The sequence below is a fragment of the Bactrocera neohumeralis genome, chromosome 2, assembly GCF_024586455.1.
Source record: "Bactrocera neohumeralis isolate Rockhampton chromosome 2, APGP_CSIRO_Bneo_wtdbg2-racon-allhic-juicebox.fasta_v2, whole genome shotgun sequence".
NCBI classification, from domain to species: domain Eukaryota; kingdom Metazoa; phylum Arthropoda; class Insecta; order Diptera; family Tephritidae; genus Bactrocera; species Bactrocera neohumeralis.
The window spans coordinates 77,342,867-77,366,867 of record NC_065919.1 but is presented as its reverse complement, the minus strand read 5'-3'; the positions used below and the strand labels follow the sequence as shown (position 1 = coordinate 77,366,867).

At 35.8% G+C, this 24,001-nt stretch overlaps 3 protein-coding genes across 8 annotated transcripts in view; 2 read left to right on the top strand and 1 right to left on the bottom strand.

Annotated features, from left to right (window-relative positions):
- The window catches only part of LOC126751528 (cadherin-99C), a 418,338-nt gene that overhangs the window by 95,223 nt on the left and 299,114 nt on the right, over window positions 1–24,001 (top strand). The gene's annotated exons all lie outside the window — the stretch shown is intronic.
- On the bottom strand, window positions 3,021–3,724 carry LOC126751530 (uncharacterized). The gene is made up of 3 exons (XM_050461868.1): window positions 3,526–3,724; window positions 3,381–3,445; window positions 3,021–3,310 (listed from the first exon to the last, which is right to left on the bottom strand). The coding sequence occupies exons 1-3, from the start codon at window positions 3,627–3,629 to the stop codon at window positions 3,105–3,107; spliced, it is 375 nt and encodes a 124-aa protein (XP_050317825.1). The 5' UTR covers window positions 3,630–3,724; the 3' UTR covers window positions 3,021–3,104.
- LOC126751529 (uncharacterized) lies at window positions 6,167–6,881 on the top strand. Its single transcript, XM_050461867.1, has 3 exons — window positions 6,167–6,313; window positions 6,372–6,436; window positions 6,498–6,881. Exons 1-3 carry the CDS (start codon window positions 6,210–6,212, stop codon window positions 6,728–6,730), a joined length of 402 nt encoding a protein of 133 aa, XP_050317824.1. The 5' UTR covers window positions 6,167–6,209; the 3' UTR covers window positions 6,731–6,881.

Genomic DNA, 24,001 nt, shown 5'->3' with positions numbered 1-24,001 from the left:
AAATAAATTTATTTCGATTTTTTATTTTATAATATATTTTTTCGTTTTGATTTTTTATTTCGTAAAATAAATTTATTTCGATTTTTTATTTTATAAGACACATTACCGATCATTTCTTTATTAATTAGTTAAAAAGTTTAGTTTTTCCCATCAATTTCGACACCTTAAATTACCTTATTAATTTTTAATTTATGCTTGACCTTTAAAAATGATTTTCGCTGTAACTGTATTTTTCATTGCATTATAAAAATATAATTTTTTTGTAACCTCTAACATCATACTTTGATATGCTCACTTTGCGAAACTCTCTGTGCAAATTAAATTAAAAAATTATTCTTTGCTTTTGTTTTGCTATGTATTATATTTTATTCTTGTCATCACTGTTTCTTGTCGCACACAATTATTTTGAACCCTTTTCACTTTTGTTCGCAAACGAAATTTGTCGCGAGCAAGTTGACAATTATTTCCAAAACACTACTCAGATTACCAAGTGCTTTAATCGCATTACTTTTCGCACCAACAAATACACGCACACCCACATATGCACAACACACATTAATTTGCTTAAGAATAGCCATATTTTACGGCCCGCCAACTTAAGGCGAAACCAAAAACAACTAAGCCAATGCGACACATTTCCATTCAATTGAATTCACCTGTTTGAACAAAACACAAAACTCAGCAGCAGCAGCGGCAGCAGCAACAACAATAGCAACCCTACCGAAAAGGCTCAGATTGCAAGTTAGCAGCAATAACGGCAACAACAATTGCAACAACATAAACGATGCAAATAAAATGTACAAACGCGTGTGCACTGACGAATTTGGAGCAGCAAGAGAACTAACAACGAACGAGCGAATTACATACTCCGAGCGCAGAGCGCGACAATCAGTAGGCGCAGGTAAACCGAGCTGCGTTCAATCAGCGAACAACAACAACGACAACGACTATAGTCCAAAACACCTACCAACTAGGCGGACGCGTTGAAGTTGGGGCGCAAAACTTGTTTTCACTTCACTGCTGGAGACCTGACTCAAGCGAACAGGCAGCCGAGCAAATACACAAACAACACAAAGCTCAAGCGAGTAACGTAGGCTCCGGATAAACACGACAACGACGACAAAGCTGCGAGCGTATGTAAGTACAATCTTCACTGAGTTCCCTCAATGTGTTTGTTTTTGTTTTTAGTATAATACACGGCGTTTACACGGTAGGCAGCACTCGCGATTCACGTTGACTGGACACAGCAAAAGTTCGTTCAACACTGAATCGTGTCGACTTCGAGAGACAAGTGCAGACTGAACTGGCGTACACACAACACCTGAAAAGTCGGCGGAATGCAATGGCATTGGAATAATGGCAAACAGCACATACGATTGGCAACTTGCATAGATGTGGAACTGGTTATGCGAATGTTTGACGCAGCGGTGAGCACAGGTGAGAAGAGACAGAGAAGGATTTTATTTTCTCTGGTTGAATTATCTGTTGTGTCGTTGGTTGCGTTTGATGTTGGTTGGTTCGTTGGTTAGTTGAATAGTTGGCTGGTTGGCTTTTTGGCCAACTGGTTCGATTGTTGGCCGGTAAATTATTTGATTCTTTTTGAATTAACAGGTGCATAGCCGGTGCTCTGTTGCTCTCAATGTTATTTAGTGAGGCAAATTGAAAATATTGTTACGAGTACATAAGTTGTGAAAGCTAGTTGTAAGTTAACATTCCGCTGTTAAATTAAATGCTAACAGGAAGCGGCAACAGTAGAGAATGTTAACTAAATTTTTTAACATTTTAGATGTATGTTAACATTCCGCTGCTATATTAAATGCTAACATGAAGCGACAACTGTAAAGAATATGAACCACAATTGTTAACATCTTCTGAATACAGCGTGTTAACACAAAATTAAAATACTCTGGTTAATGCAGAGAATGTCATTTGATAACATTTTTTACAGTAAATGTTATTCACTAACATTCTCTGTTTATAGAAAGCTGCAGTTGGTAACAGCCCGCTTTTTTTGTTGCAGAATGTGAATCAATCAAGCTGTTTTACCAGAAAATGTGAACTAAGGGATCACATTTGTGACCCTCTGAAAAAACACTGATTTTCTCGATTTTTTCATTGTTCAAATTAACTAATCAGTCGGATTTTTTTCATAAATAAATATATTCATGACGAATACAAAATTATTTTTTATGTTTATTTATTGGGTGTATAATAGTTATAAAAATGGTTGAAATTACATGTGAAAAAGGACCTGTACGATGTGCACGCTTGCGGCCGCAATTTTGGTCTAAAACGAAAATTTCAAAAAGATTGTTAATCTATAGGAAAGTCGCTATCGCGCTATGGAAGTTTTGTTTTTTTGTTTTCTTGATAATTGACAAAATGGCGGCGGTTTGAACAAAAAGTATCGAATTTTACCCTTTTTTTCTATAGTTTTTCGTAGAAAGAAAATTGGATGATTTAAAAAAAATAGTAATGATAAAAGCTTCCATAGCGCGAAATCTTCGCGTTAGAAATCTTCTCTCGCAATTGGAACTAGAAATCTTCAAAACTCTTCCTTAGCGAATGGAACCGTTTTGAAAAACACCATTCTAAGAAAAACGCGTTTAAAGATTGGAGTCACTATGTTCCTTACTCTGTCCCTTTTCTACAAGAAACGCTGGACGATCCCTTATCATTCTCTGTTGAAAATATTATTCTTTAATATACAAGTTAGGACTTCTACCTGTAAGGTAGCATTTCATTGCTGCGTTAAATGCTAACAGGAAGCGACAATAGTAAAGAACGTTAACTATAATTTTTAACATTTTCTGAATACAACGTATTAACGCAAAATAAACATTCTCTGGTTATTCCTTAACATTCTCTGTTTATTAAATGTTACTGTTGTCAAAAGTTCGCTGGCGAATGCGAATCAATTAAGCTGTTATACGAGAGGATGTTAATTAATAAAAATATAAAAATCGATTTTTTATGTCCGACAAATAGTTTCGTAGTATAATTTTTATTTTATAAAATAAATATAATAAATATAATATATAATAAGTAAAAATACTGCCTACATAATAATGCTGCTGAGCCGTCTAATTTTGTGGTTGCGTTGTCTAATTCTTAGTATTTAAATCCAATATACCGTTGCCGAAAAATGGACATATTTCGGGATTTTCACTGCAGCGATGGTAACAGTTGCAGTACAAGCCCGGTTTACAATCGCTGCTGCCGCTATATTCGCGGCAAAGCTCACCCACACCCTTGCGACATAATGTGCGTGGAAGACAGAATTCAGGGTTAAAGTTTATAGTGAAGCTGCCTATGAAGTGAGGAATGAAATGAAATACCCTTTAAACCTTAAAAAACCTTATACAAAAAAGCTAACTTACCTTGTTTGCAATTTTCTGGATACACGCTGTTTGGGCCGCAATTAATGGATGGACCAAATGATTTCCTTTCAAAGTAAAAGTTAAGAAAATAAATTATTAATCATGTAATAGAAAATAGTTTGTAATAACTGTATTATATACGAACAGTGCTTGTGTTCCATTTGTTCGCAAAACCACCACCATAATTAATGTTAAGCTTAGCTTGGTAAACCAACCAATATGTGTTCGTGCACTTTGATAAGATGCCATTTTCAATATTCTTTCTACTCAATACAACTTTGCTACTTTCGTTTGAATAACTCTACGCTTTGCTTTACCTCATTGGCAGTTAATGCTTTCGATTAATTTTGCTCCATCCTTTTATAGTTCTCTTAAGTGGTATTTACTCAAATCCTTTTCTAATAATTTATGCAATATTCTAATTAATTATTCAAGATATTGAATATGACTTTTGAATGATTAAATCAGCCTTGAATTTTAATCACTAACTATTTCTGTCGGCCATACTTTCATTGTCATCATCTTACCCTTGACCGCTACTTATTGCTCAATGAAGTGTAATGCGTGGATTTCAGCGTAAGCAATGCACAAGTGCTTGCTGTAGGTCATTGTGGTTATTATATTAATAGAGTTAGGTTAATAGTGCTGGAGAATTTCCATTAAAATGTTATTTATATAGATTAACCATAAAATGGGAAGTTGACATGATAATTACACAATTTAACTCGAGCTAGTGTTTTAAGCTTTATTAAGATATCTGATGTTGGTTGACCCGCCACACATTTACCAACACCAAAACTAATTTCAATATTGATATAATTTACTCAACCAATACCAATTCCAAACTCAATACATATATCAACATAAATTTAATCCAGATATGAATACCAGTATCATTATCAACATCAATACCAATGCCAATGTCAATACCAATACCAATATCTATACCAATACCAATAACAATAGCAATGTCAATACCAATACTAATTCCGATACCAATACCAATACCAATACCAATACCAATACCAATACCAATACCAATACCAATACCAATACCAATAGCAATACGAATAGTCAATACCAATACCAATACCAATACCAATACCAATACCAATACCAATACCAATACCAATACCAATACCAATACCAATACCAATACCAACATCAATACCAATACCAATACCAACATCAACACCAATACCAATACCAATACTAATACCAATATCAATACCAATACCAATACCAATACCAATACCAATACCAATACCAATACCAATATCAATACCAATACCAATATCAATACCAACACCAATATCAATACCAATATCTATAACAATGCCAATATTAGTTTCAATCCTCATATGATTACCATCACTAATACCAATACCAATATTAATTCCAATACCTGTGCCGAAAAAATTGTTTTACCGCTTAATTTAATTATATCAAATTTTCATAAGGAATATATTCAAATTACAATCTTAAAATAATTTCTCTCACCATTGCTATGACAGATAAGCGTTGTTGACCATTGATAATTTCATTTTACACCTAAGTGGCTTTGAATGTATAATTAATTAAGTATTTTTATTATCTGTAATACATTTTAATGTTCAAATTTGCTAAAGCCAGAGAGTTAAGACCAATGCACATAAAAGGTTGTTTGTAAGTCCTAAAACTAAAAGAGCAACATATAGGGTTATATATACCAAAGTGATCAGGGTGACGACCTGTAGAGTCGAAATCATGCGGATGTCTGCCTGTAAGTAAAAATTGAGATATCATGATGAAACTTGGTACACGTATTCCTTGGCTCCATAAGAAGGTTAAGTTCGAAGATGGGCAAAATCGGCCCATCTACCACGCCCACAAAATGGCGGAACCGAAAACCTATAAAGTGTTATAACTAAGCCATAAATAAAGATATTAAAGTGAAATTTGGCACAAGGGATCGCATTAGGGAGGGGCATATTTGGACGCAATTTTTTTTTGGAAAAGTGGGCGTGGCCCCGCCCCCTACCAAGTTTTTTGTACATATCTCGGAAACTACTATAGCTATGTCAACCAAACTCTACAGAGTCATTTTCTTCAGGCATTTCCATATACAGTTCAAAAATGGAAGAAATCGGATAATAACCACCCCCACCTCCCATACAAAGGTTATGTTGAAAATCACTAAAAGTGCGTTAACGGACTAACAAAAAACGTCAGAAACACCAAATTTTACGGAAGAAATTGCGGAAGGAAGCTGCACCCAGGCTTTTTTAAAACTTGAAAATGGGCGTGGCCTCGCCCACTTATGGACCAAAAACCATATCTCATGAACTACTAGACCGATTTCAATGAAATTCGGTATATAATACTTTCTTAACACCCTGATGACATGTACGAAATATGGGTGAAATCGGTTTACAACCACGCCTTCTTCCAATATAACGCTATTTTGAATTCCATCGGATGCCTTTTCTGTATAATACGAGTATATACATTAGGAACCAATGATGATAGCGGAATAAAACTTTACAAAAATACGGTATTTGAAAAATATGTAAATGACGGATAATGAAACCTCGATTATCACTTTATCATGCTAAGAGTATAAAATGTTCGGTAAAACCCGATTCGTCGAAATTTTTTTCTAAGTTGTTTTATCTGTAATACATTTTAATAAATTCAAATTTTACCACAAAATAGAGAGTTAAGACCAATGACGAGCTATAAAAGGATATTCAAACTTTAAAGGAAAATTATCAAACGCATGCTCCAGTTGAATTTTGTGTACATCAAGTGCAGCTTTTTCAACTAAGAGGCCAGTATTAAAAACCAGTAATGTATTCAAAGAACAACATGCAGTCATATGTGTACTGGATAACTAAGTTAAGTTGGCTGCTGGTAGTCATCTTGGTTTCTTTGCAACGTTCCACACATGGAATGTAAGTAATTTATCGGTGACAATTATTTTACAAAACTTATTTCCTCTACGATTTGAAGCCCTTCTTTTTCACCCAATGAGTGTGAGCCTGGAAATTCAGTGGATCCCAGAGAGTGTGCGCATGGTGAGAACACAATTTGCATTGTCTAACTTCGAATATTTAATTGTAAATTTCCAACCCCTAGGCGCCTTCAACTTGAATATGAACCGTACAGATTGCGAGCCTCGCATGGTTTGTTATAGGAATATAGGTGAGCCTTGCCTTGAGCTTGGCGCTAGCAGCAATTGCTTGCCACCTCTGGTTTGTAATTGCTTAAAGTGTAGTGAAGTGCTGAGTGACTTATGCCACAAAAAATTGCCACCGATATTGAACATGTCAAAACGTAGGAGACCAGTTTACTCGGAATATATCTATTAGAATTGGATGCCGGAACACAAAACTTGATAAAGATTATAAAATATCGAAAATGAATCTAAATTGATATGATATTAACCTTCAGTATTGATATAATCTTAAGTGTAAGTTGTGCTCTAAGCCGTTAGTAAACTTAAATATGTTCAAAACATAATTCATGTTAATAAATATGCTTTTAAATTTTAAAAAATATTAATGTCTTTGCTTTCACTAGGTTTCTTACATAACCTAAGCAAGGGCTGAATTTCAATGTCAACCTTATATTTATAATAAGGCGATAAGTATCCATATACCAAAAATTAAGGAGATACTTTGCGTATATATAGACAGATGGTCGATTAGACAGACGGTCCTGATAGAATCAACTCAGCTTCGAACTAAATATACCCTGTTCAAGGTATAAAAATTGACTATCGGTGTTGTATCTTACTAAAGAGAAAGAGATCAGTAAAAGGACATCACAACTTACATTGTGATAGATTTTAGCAATGCTTCGGAAAGGCAATCGAATTTATATCCAATCAAAACGTCTATAAAAGGTACGCTTTGACAAGAGGGATTACCACAGGGTGTCCAAGTACTGCTTCTACCAAAACTATTAGTTACAGCACATATTTAGATATCCTTTTTCAAAAAGGAGTAGCCTAATTCAAACAAAGACATGAATATTGTATCCTTTGCTTTATTAACCTAAGTCCACTTGAGTGAGGTGTTTGACCGACTAAATGACTTTTAATGCGCTTTCGACACGCCATTAGGGCGTAAAACCTAGTTGCCAAAAAGGAAATGTTTGGAATATTTGAACTTCGAACAACGCAAGAAGAATTATAACAGCACAAAGGTGCAACAATAACACAAATGCAACTCTTGCAACGGTTTTCCTATTGGCTTGTCGCACATGAACTGAAATAAATTTGTGACCTCTGGCCGGAGCACTTGAACGGCAGCGACGCTCGACTGGCAGGTAACCCAAATGTCAACGCAACAACAACAAAAAGATGAAGAAGAAAAATGGGAAAAAACTTTTGGGAAAACTAATGGCAGTGACGACATGCAGTAATTGTTGTTTGCACGTGTTGCACATACCGAAAAATTCGTTCCGAATGCTATTACCTAGAAGCAACGTGCAACACAATTGAAGTGAATGCGATGTGTGTGCGTTTTGTTGTTGCGCGATGTGACAAATAGGAAAATCCAAATAAAATTCCAAACTCAGCTGGGAAACACACACACCGGAGAGCGAACGAGCGCATGAATGAACGAACGCTTGAATGGCCAAGGTGCATTAGGGAGTGTTGTTGCCTGCGGTGAATGGCATAGTATAGCCAAGTAACTGCAAATAATTGACGTGAGAATCTAACTAAGCGGAATAATGGAAAACAAAGTGCAGTTGCAACACGAAAAATAATGAAATAATAAGAAAATATTTTTTGGTAGTTAAGTAGAAGACTGTGGTGAAGAAGCGGCCGCTCTATTGCATGCACGTTTTCCAATTGCACTTTCGCACCGAGCAGCAGATAGATTGAGGTGGTCGTATATATGAGTGTATGGGTGTGTCTGAGTATTTCCACCGCACAGTCTCTTGTCTTTTGCAGATAGTGATCAGTCGTGGGGAAGTTAAGCCAGCAAATGAAGACACATAAAATATCTGAGGTTGAAGTGGCAGAAGTTTGCGAATGCAAATTCTTAAGTAGGAAATATAAATTTATGAAAATAATATTGAGGCAATTGTAGTACTAAATAGAATTTACATAAGTGGAATTCAAATTCATAAACTTAGGTTTAGCGAAATGCAAGAATTAGTTAAAAATATTTTTTGTGCATAAAAATATTTATTTCTATTTTGAAATGCATTTCGTTTTCTGGTAAAAATATAGTTTTCTTTAAGTATACTGCAATACCTTTCGTTAAATTTTTATATTCAAATATTATTGTATTTAACTATAAGGTCTATAAATATTTTCGTGTGATTTGCCATGAGATGACGTAACTCTATTACTATTCTAGTGTTCAAATATTCCAAAGAAGTGTTAGAACGCTATTATCCTTGTGCATCCTTTTAGTGCATTTCACTCATTTGAAGTGTAAACAACCTCCTTCCTTAAACCAACTATCAACAACTGTACCAGTTTAAACTCATACTAATACATAATCGACCTCGACATACCAAATATATGTTCAGCGTATAATGAGTCCCCGCACGAGTCTGACTACCATCGAACTCCGTCGAAATAGCGGACTTTTAGACCTTCTATTAGATGCTTAAGGCTGGGAAGTTATGCCGCTTTTATTGGAAAAGAACAAGGAAAATTTGACTTCATTCGTTCCAATTTCTGATTTTTCTTCTTATTATTACATTTTTTAATTCAAAAATTGATTAATTAATATGGATGGCAAGCCAATCAATAATTTTATTAATAATTTTAAGTCTTTCTAAATATGCAAACGTAAACTGAGTGAAAATTGAGTTTGAAACCTCACTACAATGAAGAAGAGTCCAGCAATTCTTGTTACAGAACAGTTATTTTTACTTATAAATATGGATTTTTTAATAGATTTAAAACTTTAAGTTCATATATACACAAGGTCTGTCGCAAAAGAAAGAGAACTTTTTAAATATAACTATTTTTGGTTGCGCCACCTATTGGTGGGTATATGAAATAAAAAGTTTGATCTCTTGTTAACATTTCGTAAAAATTTCAAGACAATTGGATAACTACAATCGATGTTATCGATCAAAAAGTGACAGCAGCTTTTGGTCATCGGTCGTAAAATGCATTTTGAACAAAGAGCAAATATTAAATTTTGTTTTAAACTTGGAAAAACATTTACTGAAACATTTCAAATGATGAAAAAAATTTATGGTGATCAGTTCCTATCCCGTAGTAATGTGCATGAGTGGTTTAAGCGATTCCAAGAAGGTCGTGAGGACCTCTGTGACGATCAGAAGTCGGTCGTCTTCAGAAGTCAAAAATAAAGACAATGCTGATTTGTTTTTACGATTCCGAGGGTATTGTACACAGAGAGTTCGTCCCACCTGGCCAAACGATTAATGTTGTGTTTTACCTTGGTGTTATGAAGCGTCTTTTGTCACGCATTCGTCGTGCTCGACCACAATACCGTGAGGCAGGGTCCTGGCGCCTGTTGCACGATAATGCGCCGTGTCATAGGTCGACGCTTGTCACTGATTTTTTGACAAAAAACTCCATATTAACCATTAATCACTCACCCTACTCACCTGATCTGGCACCCTGTGATTTTTACCTATTTGGAAAACTTCATTTGCCAATGAAAGGACACTGGTTTCAGGACATTTCAGCTATCCAAAAGGCGACGACCGATATTCTCAAGAGCATTCCGAAAAATGACCTTAAACACTCATTTGAAATGCTAATTGACCGGGCTAAACGCTGTATCGAAGCACAAGGAAACTACTTTGAATAAAAAAATATACCTTTTGAAAAATATTAATTTTTTGTTGTTTTTTTAACAGTCCTGTTTCTTTTGCGACAGACCTTGGACAGACAGACAAAAAATAAGGTGACATTTGAATTTAAACTGCGCGCGTCGAAGGATTTGGAGAATTATTTTTTTTTAGGTTGGTAGTACTGTCAGTCACATTTATGTCAAATTTCATGTCAAAATATTCATTAGTGTTTGAAATACGTGCCGTTTTGTGAGCTGCTGAAAGCGAGTTTTTCGTTTTTTGCGATGTCGAAATTTGTTGAGCAAAGAATTTGCATTCAATTTTGTTTACGGAATCAATTTTCTGCTGCGGATACGTTGAGGATGGTGCAAAAAGCCTTTGGTGATGAGGCTATGTCTAAAAAAAAATGTTTACAAGTGGTATAGTGAGTTCCAAGCCGGCCGTGAACGTGTCGAAGACGAAGAGCGTCCAGGGCGACCATCAACCTCAACCGACGAAGCTCACGTTCAACAAATCAAAGATTTGGTGTTGAAAACCGTCGATTAACAATTAGAGACCTTGCTGATGAAGTTGGCATATCGAAAGGCTCAGCCAATACCATTTTGAAGGATGTTTTGGGCCTCAAGCGCGTCAAATCTCGACTGGTACCGAAAACACTGAATTTTTTGGAAAAAAGGTGTCGCGTTGAAGTGTGTGAAACGATGCTTTCCGACTACCAGGGTGTCATGAAACGCATTATAACTGGCGATGAGACTTGGATCTATGCTTACGACCCCGAAACAACCGATCAATCGAGCGAATATCGTGCCAAAAGAGAGCCGAGACCAAAAAATCGCGCCAAAGTCGCTCAAAAATCAAGGTCATGTTGACTGTTTTCTTCGATTATCGTGGTGTTGTGCATTATGAATTCCTTCCAACCGGTCAAACAGTCAACAAGGAATATTATTTGAACGTTATGCGTCGTTTGCGTAACGCTATCTGCCTAAAAAGGCCGGAATTGTGGAAAGACAATTCTTGGTTTTTACACCACGATAATGCACCATCCCATACTGCCCTCGTAATTCGTGATCATTTCGCCAAAAACACAACCCATATCGTTCCGCAACCACCGTATTCACCTGGTCTGGCGCTGTGCGACTTTTGGCTGTTCATCAAGCTCAAAAGACCGCTCCGGGGACACCGTTTTTATACGATAGAGGAGATTCAAGCCGCAGCGAAGACGGAACTGAAGGCCATCCCGGAAAGTGACTACAACCAGTGTTTCGAAGATTAGAAAATCCGTTGGCATAAGTGCATTGCATCGGGAGGGGATTACTTTGAAGGGGATGAAATTGATTTGGAAGAATAAATAAAGAATTTTCAAAATAAATACAAAGTCACCTTATTTTTTGGGCACAGTATGGTATGGTATAATTAATCCACTGTTTTTCTGGCAGGAAACGATAGTGCTTATCGAAAACCTTAATGGCTCGAACATCCTGATCAATTTGTGGAGGTTTCCTCTGGTTTTAAATTTTTCCATATTTTGTCTGTCTTTAAGTTTATGCTTATGATCTAATGATTACACATTTAAGAAAAACGCCAAAAATTTATAAAGAAACGAGCTTCATTTTTTTTTTTGTATCCAAATTGGATTGTTTTGGGAACGAAGTTTCAATTACAAATTCATTCACAAATTAACTATAATGTAAAAGTTCTTCAAAACGATATTTTGTTATATACAAATAGAAATAAGTGCCCGCCAACTACGATGAACTTTCAAGAATGCAGCGCACGTGCGATCCCAAACACAGATGCTTGCAACAAGCACTGCAACTGGCAACAAACACAGCTGCACATTGAACCAGGTGTAAGCAAGCAGTAGGCTTAGTAATGATAATCGACAATCAGAGGTGACCATACCACAAATATTTCTTAACCGTTACATGCAGCAAACGCCGGAAATAAGGAAGGCATAAATTCGTTGAGCTAATCTTGCGCATGCTTTTACGTTTTAAGGAGGAGAAAGAAGTTGGAGTAGTAGTAGTAACAGAAAATGTTGCTAGTTTAGAATATGCTTTTGGGCAATGAGACAGGCAGAAAAGCGTACGGCGACAAAGTATGCGCCGACAGTCGCACTTTAACCTGTGCAACCGACGTTTCAGGCGCTCAGGATGTGCCGGCATCGCATCAAAAATGTTGTTGCAAATTAATTGAAAGACATAAAATACAATGCGTTGCGCCTTTCTCTTGTGCCACCACGAAGCTTTAACTGCTTATAGTATTTGCTAATGCGCATTACGGTTATTAGTCGTTACGTGGTACCCATTGGAATATGCTTATGCACCTGAACAGACTCCAACAGAAGATAATGGATTGTGATGAGGAAAGATGACTTTTTAAATTTGTTAGTTTGTATCGAATCACTTTGTAACTCACCTACTTTTAAAGACTATATTGTATATACATATAATTTCACTGGGCAGTTGGGCTGATTGCTACATACTTTATCGACTATTAAATTTTATCGGTCGATTCTGTGAGCAAGTACAGGACAGTGAGTACATAATTGTGATTCAGTTTTGAATAAGAAAATGTGAAAAGGAAACGACTAAACGCGGCTAATTTTGAATATTTCAAATAATTTCTGTATCCCATAATTTTCAGGTATCTGCTAATATAATATGTTTATGCTATGTTGGTACTCTGGTTTTTATGCAAATAATACCGAAAAATGCTTCAGTTCCAGAGTCAGTTAATTAAAGATCAATTTTGAATTGAAAAACAGAAAAAAAGTTCAGTAAAACATCATTGGACGTGAAAATAGTGGATCTCTTTGCAGCATAATCCACCATTTTTTATTTTTTTAAGTCTGTTAAAAATATTTATTTTTCGAGTAAAAGTATTAATGGGGATGAAAAGTGGGTAATTTATGACAAATTGAAAATCAAGACTTTTATGCTATGTGTTAGAAGCATGACATGGTGTCATCTTCGATAGGCTACTACTGTCTACTGAACACAATGTCTTTGAGAAGCCAGTTCCCGGAATCCGACAGGTTTGGTCAATAAACCACACACATCGATATTGACAACAAGTTATCGAACAAATCACTTCTACCCGTATACTAGACCCTCAAAATAATGCTGATACAATTTTTATTTCTTTTTCCCGGATATTTTTCAAAAGAATAAAGTTGACCGATTTCCAAAATCATTATGCATTTTATTAATAACATATTGAAAATGTTTATTATCAATTACCCACGTCAAACTAATTTAATTGACACGAACTTTTACACTCTTAATAATATCAATATTTGTTTGGTAATTTGGAAAAGCAAGCGGATCACACACCAAGAATCGTCAAGCGCTGGCGACAGAAACCGGCAAAGAGCAAGAAATACCTCAAAATAATATTTCCATATGCAGACAGTGTACGTTGGGGGCAGTGGACACTTGCTTGAAATGCGCATAAAAACATAAATATGCATACGAAATGCGTTTAATTAATGAGTGGTCTGCCACTGGTTTTTCACGCTGCGCATATGCACATATACAGGCGGCGGTCGCGCTTAATGAGGTGGGTTTATTGATTTTGTGGCACGCAGGCGACCAAGGCGCCGTGCCAATATTCGCGATAAATATCAAGCTCTTGCGAAATGTGCGTATGATTATGTAATATACTTACATACATAGATGCAAATATAAATAAATAATACTATATATGTATATGCAAAGCGAAAATATAAGGAAATAAATAAACTGCTCGTGCATTTTGGGAAATGTTCTGCAATTAATATAGTAAATGCAGCCATTAATCTAAAGTTTGAGTATTTTTACACAATTATTGGTAGTTTTTCATGAACACAAACACATTTAACTGCGCTTGACCAAATAAATAACCGTTAACTGCTGTTAGTGCTTAATGCTTAATCTCTGCACTTTGCTTCGTAGATTTTTGTCTTCATGTAGATTTGTATGATTTTAAATCCGACAGAGCTACATAAATTCTCGCTTTGCGCTAGTTTTGTTTTTATAAACGTTGTTGTTTTTGTTGTTGTAGCTATTTTGCACGCTGCTACAGTGTGCTTTGCGTAGGCAGGGCACACAGCCGCCAAAGCGCATATATTATTCATGAGAAATGATGCAAAGTGTATACAAAAAATATGTGAAAATAAAAATAATAAAACGTCACCTTCTGCTGCAACGATGTTATAATAACCCTCTCAGGTGCATTTCTTACAGCAATAAAGCTTATAAAAGTTTTATTTGTTTGGACTAGTCTTTTTGTATATGATGATATACTGGTTCGATCAGACTAATATGTTCGCATATTGTAGAGTTGCCGTGGGTTATATTTGGTGATGAATTTTCTGAAAAACTCCTGTGAAATAGAAAAAGTTTTCTGTACAAATACTTGATTTAGATTGATCAATTTGTATGACAGCTTTGATATACACTGTCTTACAAAAGTTTACATACGACCATAAAATTCTAATTTTATTATAAATATCAAAATACTGTTCATATGTTGCTGCTTTTTATAACTTTAAACGAAAGATAAAACCATTATAAATAATCTTCAATACAAAATTTGTTGTATTTACTAAAGAAACAACAAAAAAATGAAAATGCTTAAACTCCCATATTTACATAAGTATACATACGATGCAAAGAACAAAGTGTATCGTTATGAGTACCGCTGCAGATTTTCTTGATATTTGCTTTAAACCATCAGTACAGCTTGACATTTCATAGAAAGTGATCACAATTATAATTCTTTTATCGAGAAGTGTTTTCTACTATAAATATGGGCAAAGGAAAGGAAGTTCCCGAACCAGTTCGGAAAACCGTTGTAAAAATGAGGAATGAAGGTTATTCTTTAAGCGAAATTGGAAGAATTTTAAATTTAAAGAAGATAACAGTGTAAACACGTGTAAAAAATTTCAAGGAAAATGGAAACTATGAAAGTAAACCACGCACCAGCCGCCCTCGGATGTTAGACGAAAGAATAAATAGAACAGTTATACAATTAATAAAAGAAACCCCCAAACAAAGTGCGGTCGAAATAAATCTTAAAATAAAAGCAGATCTAAGAGTGAACGTTTCTGATCAAACTTTTCGTAGAAGTATTAAAAACAGTGGTTACAACAGCAGAGTTGCAAGACGAAAAAGGTTCCTCAGAGCTGTAAATATACAAAAGCGGGTTGAATACGCCCTGGAAAAGGGTAATATTTACTGATGAATGTAAATTTATGGTCTTTGGAGGTGATGGTCGGGCAAAAGTTTGGCGAAAACCAAATACATTTTAAAGGATAGTTACCTCTAGTGTGGAAATGTTAGATTTGGAAGGAAATTCTATATTCCTCCAAGACAACGATCCGAAACATTCTTCTAAAGTGGCAAAGGAATGGATTCTCTATAACGTCAGGCACAAGCTAAAGGTAAGGTGCTCAAAATGAAAAAGTGAAATGTTTTGTGTTATTAAATATAAATTTATTAAACTTAATTATTTTTAACATTCCTTTTTAATATTTCATACTTTAAAATAAAATAAAACAAAAACAATTATTATATGCGCATTTTTCTATATCAAATAGGAAATTTAAGTACCATATGTAAACTTTTGTAAGGCTGTGTAGTTGTGCAATGTGAACAATTTGGGCGAAAATTGTAGTGTTATCTTGGATAATAATTTATGCAAAGGTGCATGAAGATATCTTGTCAAATAAAAAAGTTTTCATACACGTACTTGATTTTGATCGTCCACTTCCTACAAATGATCAGCTTCTGGAAAAGAAAAGGAAGAGTGCGAAATTTGGCATTGAGTTCGTCACACTGATTACTTATATATACACTTTTTAGGATATTCGTCTTTTTTTTCTAGGCATTACAAACTTTGTGGCAAACTTAGTAGGTATAGGCAGGGTATAACAACAAAAACTGCAACAGAAAATCATGTAACAAGTATGTGAATAAATGAACATACTAAAAATAAATAAGCCAATAAAATCGAATTGCCCATTCATTGTAAAGAAACAAGTGTTGTATTTTAGCGGTTGTTTGCGTTGTTGCTGACAGCAACAAGTGTTGCGCCGGGCGTGTGCCTAAAGCTATTTATATTCCTAAGTAGTTTTGTTTGTGCGCCCGCGGTGTAAGTGTGTGTTTATTTGTTGTGGCACAAACGTTATTTTTGCTCCGACCTACGCGGGATCTCGTCGATTTCACTGATTTTCGCTGTTACAACTTTTGCGAAACGCCTACTATCCGCTAGCAGACATTGTTGTTTTTGCTCATATCAACGCATTACAAGTTGTGTGCCAAATTTTCCGTTTATAATCAGTATGTTATTGGGTCTGAAAATGCAATCAACCGAAAGTTTTAGGTAACATTCAGAGTTGCTAAAGTTAGTGTGAATGTGAACGCCGTTGGATTCTGAAGTGAGTGTGTTGGAACTGCTATGGTGTCTGTATTGAGTATTGAAATATATTTATTTCTTGATGCTATAATAATTACAATAAAATTATTGGAAAATGTGTTACCTTGCTGGACCAAATCTCCAATACGACATCAATCCGTGCTCTGATTCGTGTGCAGCCCTTGGTTTTGATGTCGCAGACCACCCTTGAATCATAGATTGATCTCACTTCTCTCACTGAGTTGCTGCAGCTGAACTTAAACTTATACTTCTTAAATGTTTAAGAGAAACAGGCTCAATTTTATCAAAGTTCAAATGAAAATTTCCTAGTTTTACCTTTTTTTTTATTTTAGAACGATCGTACGCAGTGTAACTTAAAAGCTAAAAACGTGAGATAAGTGGTTAAAAATGAGCAGCTCGTTGTTTCAAAGACGCATCAGAAGAAATACATTGTAAGATTGCCGTATAAAGGATAATAAAAATGTTCATTCGACTTTGATATTACGTAGGTTGCCTTTTATATTTAGGGATTTGGCAACCTTAGTGTCGCTCATTCACAACTTTATTGTAAAACTTTACATTTTTAATCTTGCTTATACACAGATCGTTGAGACAAACACTAATCTGTTAACAGTAACTTAAAATATTCAACCCGGCAAAAAAAAAAAATAATCAAATCGTAAAATTTTCGCGCGTTTGTGTTTACAACTTTCGTTGCAGATTAACCAGCAACAGTGTATCGATGAATTTAAATGAATTACTAGCAATGAAACTCCATCAAGGACCAGTGTTTGTCGAGTGTATGGTGAATTTAATCGAGGTCGTAGATCACTACAAGAGATATTTCGTGAAGGGATTGAAGCAACTATGGGTATTAGTGGGATTTTGAGCGAATGTTTGCTCAAAAAAAGGCTCCTGTCGATTGGTCGAGAGAAGTCTTGAAAAATACGATAGCGGTGCTTTGTCATTCAATTTGTCAGAAATTAGGAAAACCAACTGTTGAAGACAGATCATTGTTCTCCATCACGTAGCGAGCTATCATACATCGAGTGAAACAACTGCAATTTTGCATCGATATGATGAGCCATACGAACGTATAATCCTGACTTAAGACCAAATGACTTCATTTTATTCCAGTACGACATATATGTATATAAATATCTCTAACAGGATATTAAAAAAATGTTGCCTACATCTAGACAATGCTAGAAAAATTTATTTGTGGACTATACGACGAATTTCGAAATAATCCTGACATACTTACAAATTATAAAATATAACGCATTTGCACTATGAGATTGCCCAATATTTTGAAAACATAATAATTAAATTTGGACTATAAAGAATCAAAAATCAAACATCTGGTTACTAGTGACTATTTATTTGACCAATAATCGGTCAGTGACTTTGTCACAACGTGAATTTCGTCGCAGATTTCCTGGCCGTCCGACGCCTAATGGTGAAACACTGCGACATTCAGCCGCTCGCCTTGAAGAGACTGGCATAATACGAGATGCTGCCAGGCGTGGCAGACCCCGGAGTAGCCGTTCTGCAAAGAATATTGCTGCTGTTGCCGAGGATGTCATGGAAGCGCCGTCGACATCGACCAGATGACGTGCCACGCAAATGGGTATCAGTCAACGGTGTTTACAGCGAATTTCGGTACAAGATTTGAAGATGTTTCCGTACAAAGTGCAGACGGTGCGTCAGCTGTTAACTGCTGACCGCCAATCGCGTCTAACATACGCTCAACCCATCCTTAATCACCACCAAGAGGAAGATGATTTTTCATCAAAAATAATCATGAGTGATGAGGCCCATTTCCATCTTATCGGGTACGTAAATAAGCAAAATTCACGCTTCTGGGGCACTGGAAATCCGTGTGTAACCCACGAAGAGCCATTACACCCGCTCAAAGTCACTGTAGGGTGTGCTGTTTTCGCTGGAGGAGTCATCGGACCTTTTTTCTTCGAAGACGTCGCGAACCAAACGGTTACTGTGAGTGGTGAGCGCTACAGAGCAATGATTAACGAGTTTTTGTTTGCCGCAACTTGATGAATTGGGATTGGAAAACATGTGGTTCCAACAAGACGGTGCAATGGCGCACACTGCACTTACCACAACCGATATTCTGATGGCCAAAAAACATCGGAAGGTTGGCCACCTTGTACATTTTACATCAACGATTAACCATGTATTAAATATAACAGTAAATTGATCCTGTCATTAAATAAACAATAATTTAAGTGTTTGTATAAAAAACCAAAATACAAAAAAATCATTGTTCATAGACATATGTATGTATGTATATTACTTAGTAGAGCATCAGAATGAAGCATAAATAAGTAGTGATGGATATCAGCCCAGCTCGTGCATGCTACCTCAACAAAATCAATTCCCAGAGCATTTCTCTACGAAAAACGTGTGAGACAGTGTTTTGCGGCAAAGAAAATCTACTTCTACATAGTTTCGAATAGTTGTATGTAAGAATGCAGGTGAAACTGTAAATAAAACTTGGCAACCATTTAGCTTTTTTACCTCTTTGTGCATGTGTGTGCGCTTTTCAAGAGCCGTTAAACCGCAAGATATGCCGGAAGTGCCACTCTCACAATTTCTAACCAATCGGCAGTTGAAAATAAAAACTGCAACCAAAAATAAAAATACAACAAAAGTACAAACATAAAACGCAATAACGCAGCATCTTCAAACCTTCATGAAGACGGTGATTGCGCTGTCCAAACAGCCTCTTCAGCAGGCGGGCTGTGGCAAGCCAGCTGCGCCAACTGAAGATGCCAATGCGCATAACTCAACAAGATGATTTTCAATATTCCATCTGAAACTTGCACTTGTGTCGAATGTAGTTAGTTTTGCGAAATGTGGCAAGCCAGTGTAGTGCGGTGGGTGGCTTTTGCATGCAACAAGTTTTGTGGTTTTACATAGTATTAGCGGACCCATCATCGGCTTGTTGGCGCGCGCAGCAGGTGATCGTTCGATTTTGCTTGTCGTGTTTTCTTGCAATCCCTTTTCTTCTTTTTTAGATTTTATCGCTTTAGCAGTGAAAGTGAAAATGTGCGCAAGCAAGTGACCTCTGGCCCATACGACATGGGTGAATGAATTACAATGAGCTAAGGCGCGATTGATGTTGGCAGGAAACTCTTGCCTTGTCGATTTTCGCAGATAAACACTTTTATTGATTGTTAGATAGAAGAATTGGGAAAATCAAGAGAAAATAAAAAAAAAATTTTAAATAATTTTTGTTTAATTGTAAATGTTTTTGGTCTACGGAGTAGGCATGTGCAATAAAGAATGGGTCAACTACTTTCTCTCGCTAAACTCTTAAGAATTCAAGCGAAACGGTGCTTTGATTTACTCTAAGTAGTAATTTAAAAGTTTGAATGTCTTCGAATTCTCATAATAATTTATATTTTGGTGAATAACGGTTGACAGCAAGCATTGCAGAAAGTGATGAGTGTTCTTTGCCTTTCAGATTTGCGATATATGTATATATTTTCTCGTTTGTCCCGACTTTCTGATGAGATTTTGTTTACCTGAGCCATTTATTGTTTATTTTGCAAATATTTTCAATATATTTTCATGCTCAGGACTTGAAATGGGAAGATCTTATACTTAATGATAGATGCGGGAAATTTGCCTTAGGCACGTTGGAACTTTTTTCAAAAATTGTAATCTTTGTTTGTTATCAAGTTTTCATTGTTTAGGGAAAACAGATTTTTATACCCGGAAAAGGATATATTAAGTTTTCGACAATGTTCATAAAATCCAAAAGGATACGTCATAGGACATAAATATAAATAATCAGCGGGACGAGCTGAGTCGATTTAACCATGTATGGCCTTCTGTATATGTGTATATGAAATAGTCCTTTAGTTTTTGAGATTTTGATCTGAATTTTTGCACCTGTCCGATATCAAACCACCATGACATATAGCTGCCATACAAACTGAACAACCAGAATAAAGTGCAAATATAGAAAGCTTCTTCATTTCACAAGATATCTTTTTCAAATTTTGTATTGGTTTTTGCCAAAGATAATGGTACAATAATCAAGGAAATTGTTAAGATCGAGATACTTTAATGTATGGCTGCAATACGAACTGACGGTGCAAAATTCTTCTAACGAATCTTTTGTATTTATTAAGCATTTTATAGCTCCAGTGCATCCGAAGTTAAATGTTTTTGGTTTCTGCCAGTTATTATGTTGAATATTAGAATATTATTTGCTGCTTATTATTCCAGTGTGACACATACAAAAACTAATTATAGTTATATAAATGAGGCGAGTATTTTTCTAAGCTCTTTGTTGATATACCGATCTTAAAGATTCAAAAAAGGCATTTCAGTAAAAATATATTATTTATTATTATATTACTGTAGAAGTATTGTTTATACCCTCGGTTCTCTCTGAATAGATGTCACAAAATTTTTACGCTCAAGAATTTCTATACAATTCAGAAACCTGGTCAAAAAGACGTAGAAAACAAATTTTATTAGTATTTGATGAAATTTTGACATTGTTCCAGTTAAGATTAGCTCTCCAAGGCAGGTTTAAAGACTTTTTGTTTGACGTTCCCTCAGTATGGTCGTAGATTCTCCAGCCCATGTAGTCTGTAATATTATTCTTGACGTTGTTCTAATGGCCATCTATAATAAGAAAATGTGACTTCTCAAATACTCAATAAAAAAACTTGATCTAATCCCATAGAAATGTCAACTCCCGTTTCATGTGAAATTATTACAATAATGATGTATTTTAAATGCCGCTCAAGTGACTTTGAAGCTTACAAAAGCCATTGCTGTTATTTGCAACACGCTTGACACGAAATGCCACGTTGTGCCAATAAACCAAAATATGCATGAAAGAGGAAAGTTTCCGCATATCGTAACTGTAGATGAATATATAGGGTATATTTTTTAAAGGTGTAGAAATTTATCTTAGATGGCTAGTTGTCAAATCTGCTGGTAGAAAATGTGCTTGTCATATTATATATTCTTAACCCACTTTGGTCAATTATTCCGCCAAGACTTGTACCGTAGAAATCTAAGAAAGAATGAAAATTTTTTAGAAATTTTCGTATCGAGATATAAATAAATAAGAAGAAATTCCCTAGGATTACATCCAATTTGACTCGGCTGGAGATAATTACTGAAATTTCACAAACTTTTGCAAATATTTTTTTGTTCTTGTATTAATTTTCCAGAGTTTTAATTGAACTAAGAAAATATATGCCTCCAAAAAGACACCTTTTACATGAAAAACATTGATATGCAGCCACGCAAAGTAGGCAACTTGCCACATAGCATTAGTGGCAAAGTTGTGTTGCATACACATTTAAAGTTGTCACATGCAAGCACGATTACAAAGCAAAAACAAGAACCAATCACACGAATCCTGCATGGAATTCGCTTTCACAAAAGGAAGAAAAAGATAAATTTCTCATATTGCAGCATAAAATTACGATTATGATTGACAGCTACGTTGCAACTGTGCGGCTGCCGCTTTTGGTGCCGATACTTGCCGCTGCCACTTATGATTCGTGCAACCCCATTTTGGCACATCAATCAAACAATCAAATTTTCCGTCTGTCGGCGCCACCATAAATGTACCGTGCAACATGACTTTGCAGCTTGGCATGAGCATGCAAAAAATTCATACATTTAGACATACATGTGTTTTAATGCGCCACCGTTGCGCCGCGTCGTTTAGTGGCGTTTCTGTTTGTGCAACATGACAGTACAGCAACACCATATGAACACCAAGCGCCTAATAACTGCAACATTTGTAAACAACTTTGCGAATACAACCGCCTCAATGAACGTAACTGGGAATCTATGTCTTTGCTTGGCACAAGCTTTACTGTTATTCATACACACATACATACACAGATGCAAAAATTGACAGTCCCATCGATTGAACCATTTAGCAATCTTTGTGGCTCGATCGCGTTGCCTTACTCGTCGCATAATCAATGGAAAACACTTGTCGCTGCTGTCTGCTGATCGTGTGGCATGCAACGTTTGCTGTTGAATACACAATTTTTAGGTTATCCACGTCTGTCCGCCTCATAAATACATATATCTTGTTGGTCTTTTGTCGCTAGTATAGCTGTGTTTATGAATATTTCGCATTCTCTTAGCTGGACCACTTGAAGACTTGCTTATGATGATTCAGCACTAAAAAAGATGTAGAATATGGTTGTAAGTATATCAGTCTCTTCAAACTTGTCGAACTGATTATTGAATATTTTTACGCTGATCAGGATATAATAACTTTGTCATGAACTTTTTACACCCAGTAGGACACTGTGACGAGTCGAGTGGACTTAGCCAAGTCTCCCCAAAAAGATTAAGATTTGTCGGAAGCGTCAATATCGGTAAACCATGCAGCATAGATTCGGGTGGGTAAAAAACAGAATATTTTTTTGCTTGGTACTCGTACTCTGAAAAATAGGTTCTTACATACTTCTAAGAAAGTCTCTCAAAGTATGAGCACTTAATTGTAATGGGAAGGTCCCCAGCATTACATTTTAATATTTTTTCTTTATCATCAGATTTCTCTCTCTAAAAGCGTAAGTTTGCCACCTAAGCCTTGAGATCAAGCGCAGAATAACTCTTGCAAACGGGTGCCGCTTTGGGATCGGCAGACAAATGAAAAGCAGGTATCTCTCAACGAACAAAAATTACGTTCTCCATATGTCTTATTATTGCCGTCCTAGTATATAGCGCAGAAACATGGAAGATGACGAGCCGAGATAAGAAAGCGCTTGCAGCATTCAAGAGAACTATTCTCCGTAAGATATAAAGGATGGAAGAAACTGGAAAAGTTTTGTGTGCGGCCTTTAGTTGTTGTAATGACGAAGAAAAATAAAATTCTGCACAATGTGGTTTTTAGTGTACTGATTTTGTAACGGAAACCGCAATGAAACAATTGGTTAGGAAAGCACATCTAATATGAAACTACTATACTTTATGGAACATATCGTTTTATGTGTTTTTGGCATAGTTGAACGAATAAATCCCCTTGAAGAAAGCGATTCTTTGCTTCAACGCGTTTAGCCAATGTAAAAAATTCTGTTAGATTTGACTAATCTTGGAATATTCAGGCAGCAGAGTCTTATTTAATTCAAGCATATTTCGCAAATACTTTATTTTTTCCACCGAAAAGCAAAAGGATCTAAGGCTTACAACCCAAAACGATGTAAATGATAATTTTGTTTTTTATTACAACAACTATTAATTTCACGCTGTGGATAGGCACGACACCTTATACCTGGCATATATTGCATATGTATATTATTCGACATCAATTACTTCGTCACCACTCGTGAATAACACTTAATCAGTGATTTGCAAATTTACGACGATTTCCTTATGTCGGATTAAAATCAACGCGAGGCGAGCGCGATTAACGACAGTTCGTAATTAATCGT

Excerpts from the sequence above, each read along its gene's own strand:
- LOC126751529 (XM_050461867.1), top strand. The coding sequence starts at position 6,210 with ATGTATTCAAAGAACAACATGCAGTCATATGTGTACTGGATAACTAAG. Across the intron at positions 6,314-6,371 it reads CAACGTTCCACACATGGAAT|CCCTTCTTTTTCACCCAATG; the intron begins GTAAGTAATTTA and ends TACGATTTGAAG. Across the intron at positions 6,437-6,497 it reads TCCCAGAGAGTGTGCGCATG|GCGCCTTCAACTTGAATATG; the intron begins GTGAGAACACAA and ends TCCAACCCCTAG.
- LOC126751530 (XM_050461868.1), bottom strand. The coding sequence starts at position 3,629 with ATGGCATCTTATCAAAGTGCACGAACACATATTGGTTGGTTTACCAAG. Across the intron at positions 3,446-3,525 it reads ACAAATGGAACACAAGCACT|GAAATCATTTGGTCCATCCA; the intron begins GTTCGTATATAA and ends TTACTTTGAAAG. Across the intron at positions 3,311-3,380 it reads TCCAGAAAATTGCAAACAAG|GCAGCTTCACTATAAACTTT; the intron begins GTAAGTTAGCTT and ends CTCACTTCATAG.